General features: G+C 41.6%; 1 protein-coding gene across 1 annotated transcript in view; it reads right to left on the reverse strand.

Moving 5' to 3' along the window:
* The window catches only part of amacr (alpha-methylacyl-CoA racemase), a 52,736-nt gene continuing 39,524 nt past the window's right edge, over nucleotides 1-13,212 (reverse strand). Inside the window, exon 4 of the mRNA XM_043681004.1 lies at nucleotides 1-624. Within this exon, the coding sequence (XP_043536939.1) occupies nucleotides 215-624 (410 nt within the window). The 3' untranslated portion in view covers nucleotides 1-214. The remainder of the gene's footprint in view (nucleotides 625-13,212) is intronic.

The following is a 13,212-nucleotide window of genomic DNA, read 5'->3' on the forward strand; positions in this document are numbered from 1 at the left end:
TGAGTCTCATGTTCGTTTAATTTCAATACTTATTGAAAATGTAAAAAATTAATTTGTTTTGTGTAAATGCTTATGTTTGATAGCAATTGATTCAATTTTTAAAATTTAATGAGAAAAATAAAATTCATTTTTTTGAAAATGAAATAATTCAAATACCACTCAGGCACAAAATTTGATTATTATAATATTGTGAAATAAAACATAATAGTTTCTGTTACAAATTAGATTTTGATCTATTGCATTCAATAACACCAGCAGACTCGAGTTTATTTATCTGCTCTTTTGTGAAACCATGCTCGGCCAACACAAGTTGTGTGTGCTCTCCCACTCGTGGATCCCTTTCCAAGCTGACAATGGCTGGGGTCCGGGACAGGACCGGAGCTGGTCTCGGGCTGACTTGTCCATCCTGAGCAGTAATAAAAGATCCCCTTTCTCGATTGTGTGGATGACTGAAAGCTTCTTGGAAAGACAAAACAGGAGTAACACAAGCATCAGTTCCATCAAAGATCTTGGTCCAGTGTTCTTGGCTCTTTGCAGCAAATGCTTCTGTAAAAATTCTTTTTAACTCAGGCCAGTCAGATTGGCTGTTCTGAGGGGGGAGTTTGGTGGAATCCAAGCCAAGACCTACAACAACATACAGAAAGGAGCATCTAGTCATAAGGTCAACTGTACATGGAAACCACAAAATCTGACTGATTAAAAAAAAACTGACCTTTAATTCAGAATGAACTGACTTTGAAAGATTCTGATTAAAAGCAACAACATTTAGTATTCAAACTCCTTGCGCTGAGCAGACATTTCAGGCTTCTGTTTAAATTTCAAAACTGAGGCTGATACGTACATCAGTATTGTGGGAGTACTGCAGTGTTGAGATTCCTTCAGTAGTATGTTAAAATGTCTGTCAAGATTATGTACTAAAGTCTGTAGAGATTCTTGAATAACACCAAATTTTAACTCAGTTGAGAGTGCTAATTAATGAGTCAAGATGCAAAGGACAATCAGTGCTGGTCAAGAGTAAAGCACAGTGCTTTGCATTGTTAACTAGGCCCTAAGCCTTTGCTCTTCCCGATTTGTAACTAAGGTTTGTTAGGAATTATGAAATCATACTTTCCACATCATTCAGATTCAAACTCTATTGACATGGATTTCTTAGTAACTTTGGCTGAAATTCTCATGAATGGTGACAGATTTCATTAAGTTTATTTTCTATTAAAGACAATTCCCTCCCTAATTCCCTCTGCCATTTCCACCTATCTTTCGTCCTTGAAAACCTCCTTAAATCTGACCTTTTTAATTCAGTTCTTAGACATCTCCCAATAGTTTAATTCTTCAGCTTGGTGTCAATTTTTGAGTCTGTATTTCTGCCAAGTGTCTTGGGCAGTTCGTTTGCATTAATGGGGCTAGATGAATGCTGGTTGTTTTTATTAAATCTTACCTCTAGAAATGAAATAATCTGTAACAAAAAAATATATTTTTCAAAGATGGTTACAACTTATAAGTAGATCTTACAACACTGACAATTGGCAAAATATCATCACCGTATAAAACAAAAACAGAAACTGCTGGAAAATCTCAGCAGGTCTGGCAGCATCTGTGAAGAGAAATCAGAGTTAACATTTCAGGTCCAGCGACACTTGAGTCATAGAATTGTAGAGTATGGAAACAGAACCTTCAGTCTAACTCATCCATGCCAATCAGATATCCTAAATTGATCTAGTCCCATTTGTTAGCATTTGGCTCATATCCTTCCAAACTCTTCCTATTCATGCACCCATCCAGATTCCTCAGAGAGACATAGACTCATACAGATATACAGCATGGAAACAGACCCTTTGGTCCAACCCGTCCATGCCGACCAGATATCCCAACCCAATCTAGTCCCACCTGCCAGCACCCGGCCCATATCCCTCCAAACTCTTCTTATTCATATACCCATCCAGATGCCTTTTAAATGTTGCAATTGTACCAGCCTCCACCATTTCCTCTGGCAGCTCATTCCATACATGTACCACCCTCTGTGTGAAAAAGTTAGGTCTCTTTTATATCTTGCCCCGCTCACTCCAAATCTATGCCCTCTAGTTCTGGACTCCCCGACCCCAGGTATGCCTATTTATTCTATCCATGCCCCTCATAATTTTGTAAACCTCTATAAGGTCACCCCTCAGCCTCCGACACTCTAGGGAAAACAGCCCCAACCTGTTCAGCACCTCCTTGTAGCTCAGATCCTCCAACCCTGGCAACTTGTAAATCTTTTCTGAACCCTTTCAAGTTTCACAACATCTTTCCGGTAGGAAGGAGACCAGAATTGCAGGCAATATTCCAACAGTGGCCTAACCAATGACCTGTACAGCCGCAACATGACCTCCCAACTCCTGTACTCAATACTCTTGACCAATAACGGAAAGCATACCAAACGCCTTCTTCACTATCGTATCTAACTGCGACTCCACCTTCAAGGAGCTATGAACCTGCACTCCAAGGTCTCTTTGTTCAGCAACACTCCCTAGGACCTTACCATTAAGTGTGTAAGTCCTGCTAAGATTTGCTTTCCTAAAATGCAGCACCTCACATTTATCTGAATTAAACTCCATCTGCCACTTCTCAGCCTATTGGCCCATCTGGTCCAGATCCTGTTGTAATCTGAGGTAAACCTCTTCGCTGTCCACGATACCTCCAATGTTGGTGTCATCTGCAAACTTACTAATTGTACCTCTTATGCTCGCATCCAAATCATTTATGTAAATGACAAAAAGTAGAGGGGCCCAGCGCCAATTCTTGTGGCACTCCACTGGTCACAAGCCTCCAGTCTGAAAAACAACCCTCCACCACCACCCTCTGTCTTCGACCTTTGAGCCAGTTCTGTATCCAAATGGCTAGTTCTCCCTGTATTTCATGAGATCTAAGCTTGCTAATCAGTCTCCCATGGGGAATCTTGTCGAACGCCTTACTGAAGTCCATATAGATCACATTGACTGCTCTGCCCTCATCAATCTTATTTGTTACTTCTTCAAGAAACCCAATCAAGTTTCTGAGACATGATTTCCCACACACAAAGCCATGTTGACTATCCCAAATCAATCCTTGCCTTTCCAAATACATGTACATCCTGTCCCTCAGGATTTTCTCCAACAACCTGCCCACCGCCGAGGTCAGGCCCACCGGTCTATTGTTCCCTGGCTTGTCTTTACCGCCCTTCTTAAACAGTGGCACCACGTATGCCAACCTCCAGTCTTTCGGCACCTCACCTGTGACTATTGATGATACAAATATCTCAGGAAGAGGCCCAGCAATCACTTCTCTGGCTTCCCACAGAGTTCTCGGGTACATCTGACCAGGTCCTGGGGATGTATCCACTTTTAACCGTTTCAAGACATCCAGCACTTCCTCCTCTGTAATCTGAACATTTTGCAAGATATCATCATCTATTTCCCTACAGTCTATATCTTCCATATCCTTTTCCACAGTAAATACTGTTGCAAAACATTCATTTAGTATCTCCCCCATTTTCTGTGGCTCCACACAAAGGCCGCCTTACTATTCTTTTCTCTCCTGAAAAATGTGTTGCTGGCAAAGCGCAGCAGGTCAGGTAGCTTCCAAGGAACAGGAGAATCGACATTTCGGGCATAAGACCTTCTTCAGGCCTATTCTCTCCCTAGTTACCCTTTTGTCCTTAATATATTTGTAAAAACACTTTGGATTCTCCTTAATTCTATTTGCCAAAGCTATCTCATGTCCCCGTTTTGCCCTCCTGATTTCCCTCTTCAGTATGCTCCTACTTTTTTTATACTCTTCTAAGAATTCACTCGATCTAACCTGTCTATACCTGACATATGCTTCCTTCTTTTTCTTAACCACACCCTTAATTTCTTGAGTCATCCAGCATTCCCTATACCTACCAGTCTTTCTTTTTACCCCGACAGGAATATACTTTCTTTGGATTCTTGTTATCTCATTACTGAAGGCTTCCCATTTTCCAGTGCACATTTGCCTCCAATCAGCTTTTGAAAGTTCTTGCCCAATACTGTCAAAATTGGCCTTTCTCCAATTTAGAACTTCAACTTTTAGATCTGGTCTATCCTTTTCCATCACTATTTTAAAACAAATAGAATTATGGTCGCTGGCCCCAAAGTGCTCCCCCACTGACACCTCAGTCACCTGCCCTGCCTTATTTCCCAAGAGTAGGTCAAGTTTTGCACCTTCTCTTGTAGGTACATCCACATACTGAATTAGAATGTTGTCTTGTACGCACTTAAGAAATTCCTCTCCACCTAAACCTTTAACACTATGGCAGTCCCAGTCAACGTTTGAAAAGTTAAAATCCCCTACCATAACCATGCTATTATTCTTACAGATAGCTGAGATCCCCTTACAAGTTTGTTTCTGAATTTCCCTCTGACTATTAGGGGGTCTATAATACAAACCCAATAAGGGATACCTTTTAAACATTGCAATTGTACCAGCCTCCACCACTTTCTCTGGCAGCTCATTCCATACACGTACCACCCGCTTCATAAAAAGGTTGCCCTTTAGGTTCATTTTAAACCTTTCCCACTCACCTTAAATCTGTGCCCTTTGGTATTTGACTCCCCTACCCTTGGAAAAGACTTTGATTATTCACTCTATCTGTGCCCTTTATGATTTTATAAACCTCTGTAAGTTCACCCCTCAGCCTCGAACGCTCCAGAAAAGCAGCCCCCGCCTATTCACACTCTCCCCACAGCTCAAATCTTCCAAACCTGGCAACATCCTTATAAATCTTTTCTGAACTCTTTCAAGTTTAACATCTTTCCTGTAGCAGAGGACCAGAATTGCACACAATAGTCCAAAAATGGCCTAATCAATGTTCTGTATAGCCGCAACATGACATCGCCACTCATATAACCAATGCACTGACCAATAAAGGCAAGCATACCAACTGCCTTCTTCACTCCCATGTCCATCTGCGACTCTACTAACCATATCTCCTATATCACTTCTAAATCATTTATCTAAATGACAAAAAGCAGTGAACGCAGCACCAATCACTGAGGCACATTGCTAGCCATAGGCCTCTGAAAGACCCTTCTTCAGAACATCAATATATGTATCTAATTTATTCAATATTATCATTCAGAAATATTTTGGCTCAGAAAAGCATAATGGCCATTTCCTAAAACAATTAGAGCATATAACTAAAAGTATTAAAAGCTGAGTTCAGGATAGAACTATTGTAGATTTGTCCTAATTCCTACCGAAATCACAGAAATGACAAGAACTGGATGCTCCAAACCTTTAGGATATCCTGTTAATCCTTGTAAAGGGAAGAATCTTCACCTGCTTGAAATAAGGAAGATGTCACTAAAGGGTAGTTCCAGAGGCAGAGATCATATAAAGATTAAGTAAAAGAAGGTTACTAAGCAAGCTGAGCTCAGGAGTCATACAGCATGGAAACAGACCCTTTGTCCAACTCGTCCATGTCGACCAAGTCTTCCAAACTTACCAGTGTTTGGCCCACATCGCTCCAAATCTTTCCTATTCATCTAGGTGTTCAAATGTCTTCTAAATGTTGTAATTGTACCTGCATCTACCACTTCCTTTGACAGTTCATTTCACATATGTACAATCCTTTGTGTGAAAATGTTGCCCTTCAGGTACCTTTTAAATCTTTCTCCTCTCACCTTAAAAATATGCAGTCTAGTTTTGAACACCCTACCTGAGGCAAAAGATCTTTGCTATTCACCTTATTTATGCCTCTCATGTTTTTATAAATCTCTATTGATTTTATTTGATTTATTATTGTCACGTACTGAGATACAGTGAAAAGTATTGTTTTACGTGCTATCCATGCAAATCATACACTACTTAATCTACATCAGAGTAATAGAACAGAATGCAATATGTAGTGTTACAGCTATTAAGAGGGTAAGTGAAAGATCAACTCTAATATAGAACATAGAACATAGAAGAATACAGCGCAGTACAGTGAACAAGGGAACCACATTTGCTATCCTCCAGTCTTCTGGCACTACTCCTGTAGACAAAGAGGACATAAAAATCAAGGCCAATGGCTAATATATGACAGGTCCATTCATAAGTCTGATAACAGTGGGAAAGAAGCTGCTCTTAAATCTATTCATACTCATTTTCAAACTTTTGTATCTTCTATCTGATGGTAGACCCTTCCCATCCTGATTATGTTAAAAAACTGAAAGAACTGTGGATGCTGGAAATCTGAAACAAAAGCAGAAATTGCTGGAAAATCTTAGCAAAAGAGAAATCAGAGTTAATGGTTCGGGTCCAGTGACCATTCTTCAAAATGGGTTAAGACCACTTTTGATCAAGTGTTCCCACACATGCACTTGTTCTACTTGGTCCAGCTTTCTCCAGGAACAGATCCAGGAATAGAAACACAGAAAATAAGTGCAGGAGTAAGCCATTCGGCCCTTCGAGCCTACACCACCATTCAATATGATCATGGCTGGTCATGCAATCTCAGTATCTCATTCAAGCCCTCGCCCCATACTCCTTGATCTTTTTAACTGCAAGGGCCATGTCAAACTCCCTCTCGAATATATCTAATGAACTGGCCCCAACAGGTTTCTGTGGGAGAGAATTCCACAGGTTCACAACTCTAAATGATGAATTTCTTCTTTATTTCAATCCTGAATGGCTCAACCCGTATTCTTAGACTGTGATTCCTAGTTCTAGACTTCCCCAACATTAGAAACATTCTTCCGGCATCTAACCGGTCCAGACCCATCCGGATTTCATGTTTCTTTGAGAATCCCCCTCATTCTTCTAAATTCCAGAGAGTACAACCTAGTCGTTCCAGTCTTTCCTCATATGTCAGTCCAGCCATCCCGGGCATCAGTCTGGCGAAGTGGGACTCCCTCAATAGCAAGAATGTCCTTCCTCAGACTAGGGGTCAAAACCTGCACACAATACTTAAGGTATTCCCTGGCTATGAAAGAGAGCATGCCATTAGCTTTCCTCACTGCCTGCTGTACCTGCCAACCCTCAATGAATGTTCCACCATGACATCCAGGTTTCGTAGCACCTCACCTTTTCTTAAACTGCCACCATTCAGATAATAAGCTGTTTTCTTGTTTTTGCGAATAAAGTGGATAACCTCACACTTATCCGCATTATATTGTATTTGCCAAGTATTTGCCCAATCAACCAGTCTGTCCAAGTCACCATAAACTTAGCATCCTCCAGTCAGCTTAGTGTCATTTGGAAATTGAGATACTGCATTCAATTCCTTTGTCCAAATCATTAATATATATTGTGAACAGCTGAGGTCCCAGCACTGAACCCTGTGGCACCCCATTCATCACTGCCTACCACTCTGAAAAGGACCCATTTATTCCAACTCTCTGCTTCCTAACTTGCTCTTTAACCATGTCAACACATTACTTCCAATAACATGAGCTTTGCTTTTGCTTACTAATCTCTTGTGTGGAACCTTCCTGAAGAAGGGCTTATGCCTGAAAGTTCCTTGGATGCTGCCTGACCTGCTGCGCTTTTCCAGCAACACGTTTTCAGAAAAGCCTTTTGATAGTCCAGATAAACAACATCAACTGATTCACCATTGACTACTTTACTGGTCACATACCCAAAGAATTTCCGAAGATTTGTCAAGCATGATTTCCCTTTCGTCAATCCATGTTGACTTGGACTGATTTTGTCACTGCTTTCCAAATGCTCAGTTATGACATCCTTAATGATTGACTTCAGCATTTTTCCTACCACCGATGTCAGGTGAACTGCCCTATAATTCCCTACTTTCTCTCTCCCGCCTTTTGTTTTAAAGGGAGTGGAGTTACATTAGCTACCCTCCAGCCCACTGGAACTCTTTCAGAATCTACAGAATGCTGCAAAATGATTACCAATATATCCATTATTTCTAGGGCCACTTCCTTAAGCATTCTCAGATGCAAAGCATCAAGTCCTGGGGACTTAGCTGGGTTTAATCCCATCAATTTCCCCAATACCATTTCCTGACTAATAACAATGCTTCCTTCATTATTGGTCCAATAATGTACAGGAAAGTCTCTTGAATGTACTGCCATGCCTCCCTGTAAATTCAGCCTCACTGTTTTCAGAATCATCACAAAAGCTAAAGACTGTTATCAAATTACGTAAAATCCTCGAGTTACCTGAAATTTATGACTCATATTAGCAGGAAGCATGGACCAGGCTTTCTTTTATTTATTATTCATTCACCTGGTGAGGGTGTTACTGGCTAGGTCAGCATTTATCGCTCATACTTAATTGCCAAGAAGGCAGTTAAGAATCAGCCACATGGCTATAGGTCTGGAGTCACAGACCAGACCAGGTAAAGATGACAGTTTCATTCCCTAAAGAATATTGATGAACCATATGGAACTTTCCAATAATTGACAATAGATTCATAGTTATCATTAATCTCTTAACTATAGATTCCATAATATGCCATAGCAAACTCAGGTCCCCAGAATATTAGGAGAAAGTGAGGACTGCAGATGCTGGGGATGAGAGCTTATTTATAATAAATAATAACTATTGGTAATCAACTGAACTTACTATACTAGTTCAAACTCTTAACTCCCTTTTTAAACTCCACTATACTTAGATGCTGACAGGGGGAAAAAAATGGGCAAAAGTGAGGACTGCAGATTATTGAAATCAGAGTCTAGATTAGAGTGGTGTTAAAAAAGCACAACAGGGCAGGCAGCATCCGAGGAGCAGGAAAATTGACGTTTCGGGCAAAAGCCCTTCACAGAACTGAAGCAGGGAGCCTCCATGATGGAGAGATTAATGGGAGGGGGTGGGGCTGGGGAGAAGGTAGCAAAGAGTTGCAGTGAGAGAGAGAGACTCACTGAGATTCTGGTGGAGAGAGGAGGAGAATTTCTTCAAGGTAGGCATCCTTGCAATGTGGGTAGAAGGAAAGAAAAAGCTGGGAAGGCTTGTCCCCAGGTGTAGTTGAGATGATCCTTTTGCCTTGTCAGAGCTTGGTGTTCCTTGATCTAGCTCTTTTCCAAATACTTTCACTACTGTATTGGAGGGACAGAGTGACTGGTTCACAACTTAGAAAGTCTCTGACCTTTGGTTAAAAGCAAGTTTACAGCAAGTGGTGATGGAAAATAAACTAGCTTTCTTCAGTCTTTAGGTAATAAAAGCACTTAAGTAAAGGGCATTGCTTTCCCTTTTGATGGTCCAAAGGTTTATAGCTGTCTCATTCACACCCATAAGCTGATCAACTACAGTTGTTCTGCTATAATGCAACAGTTGTGTTCCTCTGCAACCTCGCACTATAGAAAACAACTGTGGAAAATCACGCTGTAGAAGATCGTTAGTAGAAAATTGCTATAGCCATTCAGTAGAAAGTTCGCATTATCCAAACAACTTCCACAATTCACCAATCCATACGGACAAAATGCATGCTATAGCAGAATGACCTGTACCTGGGAGGCAGAAGACAAGTGGTCACCACCCCACAGACCAAATCAGCTACTTGTTGCTGGCTGAATCCTATTTTGTATACACCCTGGTGCCAGCTCGTCTGCATTAAACTTCAACACCATCAGTTGAACAAACAGCAGAGCAAATAACACATGGAATAACTGGAGCTTGCCTTTAAAAAGTGCAGCAATTCCTTTCACAATTCTTGCTCTTGCCCCCATTTTAGTCCACAATTAAAAATACAAGAAAATGAAAAGATATAGTCTTTACAATTCTTCAGAAATTTCATCATCCTCCTATCCTTACTGTAACAATATCTTTATTAATATTAAGTAATTAATATTATCATTCTATAATTATTGGACATCTTATAGCTTTCCCTGCAGATTTGTTCCTCCAGCCCTGTCACACTATTTTGAAGACCTACAGAAGATGCCCAGCAGCTTAATCACACACCTTTTTAACTCTAACCAAATTAAGTTTGTCTTTTATCCTCCAGTACATCTTTCCTTTCCAATAATCTCTTTGTTATTTAGTTCAACTCTACATTTGACTCCCTTTTCTGAATACACTTGAATATTAAGCATACAGTCCTCAGCATTTTCAGGCCACATTTTCTTTCTTACAATATCATTATCCCAAATGCCTTTGTACTTGTAGCTCAAGACAATTAATTCACTACATTTACAGCATTTACAATATCTACAATGTATTGACAGACATTGTAAACTTGTGTATGTACTCCTTATAGTCTTTCTTAGTGTGACTGAGTTTTGAGAATTGTTAATAGTAACTTTCTTAGTCGGGCTTTTACTTGATTAGATTAGATTAGATTACTTAGTGTGGAAACAGGCCCTTTGGACCAACAAATCCACACCGGCCTGCCGAAGCGCAACCCACCCAAACCCATTCCCCTTCATTTACCCCTGCCCCTAACACTACAGACAATTTAACATGGCCAATTCACCTAACCTGCACATTTTTGGACTGTAGGAGGAAACCGGAGCACCTGGAGGAAACCCACACAGACACGGGGAGAATGTGAAACTCCACACAGTCAGTCGCCTGAGGTGGGAATTGAACCCGGGTCTCTGGCGCTGTGAGGCAGCAGTGCTAACCACTGTGCTACCGTGCCGCCCACAAATTATGACACTCCTTTCTTCTCCAGGAAGGACCTTATTCATCGTTTCTACTTCTCTTTGAACGTTCAAACGAGGAGCAAGAATAGATCATTCAGTCCCTGAAGCTTGCTCTACCATTTAAGACCATTATGACTAATTGTAACCTATAATCCATATTTTCACCTACCAAATGACTTTTCATACCTTTATTATCAAGAATCAATCCACCTCTGCCTTAAAATATTCAAAGGCACAGCTTCCATTGTCTTTTCAGAAATGTTGAATAAATGTATTGAGTTGATTGAGTTTTTTGAAGGGGTGACCAAGAAAGTTGATGAGGGCAGTGTGGTAGATATTATTTACATGACGTTAGCAAGGCCTTTGACAAGGTACCGCATAGTGGGTTGTTGACTAAGGTTAAATCTCATGGGATCCAGAGACAGACAGCCAATTTGATACAAAAATAGCTTGATGGTAGAAAACAGAGGATAGTGGTAGAGGGTTGTTCTTCAGAATAGAGGCCTGTGTCCAGCGGCATGCAACAGGGATCGGTACTGGGTCCAATGTTATTTGTCATTTATACAAACAATTTGGATGAGAATTTAGAAGGTATGGTTAGTAAGCTTGTAGATGACACCAAAATTGGTGGTAGAGTGGACAGTGAAGAAGGTTATATGGGAATGCAGTGAGATCTTGATCAACTGAGCTCGTGGGCTGAGGAATAGAGGATGGAATTTAATTTAGATAAATACAATGTGGTGCATTTTGATGGGTCAAATCACGGCAGCACTTACACAGTCAATGGTGGGGCCCTGAGGAATGCTATAGAACAAAGAGATCTAAGGGCACAGGTTCTTAGCTTTTTTAAAGTGGAGTCACATGTAGACGGGCTGGTGAAGAAAGTCTTTAGCATGCTTGCTTTCATCAATCAGAGCACTAAGTAGAGGAGTTGGGATGCCTTATTGCAGCTGTACAAGATGTTGGGGCTCTGCATGTAGCTCTGGGTGCCCTGTTATAGAAAGGATATTATTAAACTAGTAAGAGTGAAGAAAAGAATTACTAGGATGCTACATCAGCTGGAAGGGCGAGACTCTCGGATGGTTTGTTGCCTCCCGGGTGCCAGGGTCCGAGATGTCTCGGACCGTGTCTTCAGAATCCTTAAGGGGGAGGGTGTGCAGTCAGAAGTTGTGGTGCACATTGGCACCAACGACATAGGTAGAAAGAGGAGTGGGGAGGTCATTCAGGAGCTCAGGAAGTTAGGCTGGAAGCTAAAAACTAGGACGGACAGAGTCGTCATCTCTGAGTTGTTGCCGGTGCCACGTGACAATGAGGCAAGGAATAGGGAGAGAGTGCAGTTGAACACGTGGCTGTAAGGATGGTGTAGGAGGGAGGGCTTCAGGTATTTGGACAATTGGACTGCATTCTGGGGAAGGTGGGACCTGTACAAGCAGGACGGGTTGCACCTGAACCACAAGGGCACCAATATCCTGGGATGGGCTCAAGTGTGTATACTTCAATGCAAGGAGTATCAGAAATAAGGCGGGTGAACTTAAGGCGTGGATCGGTACTTGGGACTACGATGTTGTGGCCATTACGGAAATGTGGATAGATAGAGGCACAGGAATACTTGTTGGAGGTTCCTGGTTACAGATGTTTCAGTAAGATTGGGGGGTGGTAAAAAAGAGATGGGGGTGGCGTTACTAATTAGAAATGGTATAACGGCTGCAGAAAGGCAGTTCGAGGGGGATCTGCCTTTGGAGGTAGTATGGGCTGAAGTCAGAAATAGGAAAGGAGCAGTCACCTTGTTGGGTGTTTACTATAGGCCCCCCAATAGCAGCAGAGATGTGGAGAAACAGATTGGGAAACAGAGTTTGGAAAGGTGCAGAAGCCACAGGGTAGTAGTCATGGGCGATTTCAACTTCCCAAATATTGATTGGAAGCTCTTTAGATAAAGTAGATTGGACGGGTCAGTGTTTGTGCAGTGTGTCCAGGAAGCTTTTCTAACTCAGTATGTAGATTGTCCGACCAGAGGGGAGGCCATATTGGATTTGGTACTTGGTAACAAACCGGGACAAGCGATGGGCTTGTTAGTGGGTGAGCATTTTGGTGATGGTGACCACAATTCTGTGACTTTCACCTTGGTTATGGAGAGAGATAGGTGCGTGCAACAGGGCAGGTTTTACAATTGGGGGAAGGGTAAATACAATGCTGCAAGACAGGATCTGAGGAGCATAAATTGGGAACACAGACTGTCAGGGAAGGATGTCGTTGAAATGTGAAACTTTTTCAAGGAACAGATACGACGTGTCAGGCAGGAAAGAGATGGTCGTGTGAGGGAACCTTGGTTGGCGACGGAGGTTGAATGTCTTGTAAGAAGGAAGAAGGAGGCTTACATAAGGTTGAGGAAACAAGGTTCAGACAGAGCGTTGGAGGGATACAGGATAGCCAGGAGGGAGCTGAAGAAAGGGATTAGGAGAGCTAAGAGAGGGCATGAAAAATCTTTGGCGGGTAGGATCAAGGATAACCCCAAGGCCTTTTATGCGTATGTGAGAAACATGAGAATGACGAGAACGAGGGTAGGTCCGATCAAGGACAGTAGTGGGAGACTGTAAATTGAGTCAGAAGAGATAGGAGAGGTCTTGAATGAGTACTTTGCTTCAGTATTTAC

This window comes from Chiloscyllium plagiosum, chromosome 1, assembly GCF_004010195.1.
Source record: "Chiloscyllium plagiosum isolate BGI_BamShark_2017 chromosome 1, ASM401019v2, whole genome shotgun sequence".
In the NCBI taxonomy this organism is placed as follows: Eukaryota; Metazoa; Chordata; class Chondrichthyes; order Orectolobiformes; family Hemiscylliidae; genus Chiloscyllium; species Chiloscyllium plagiosum.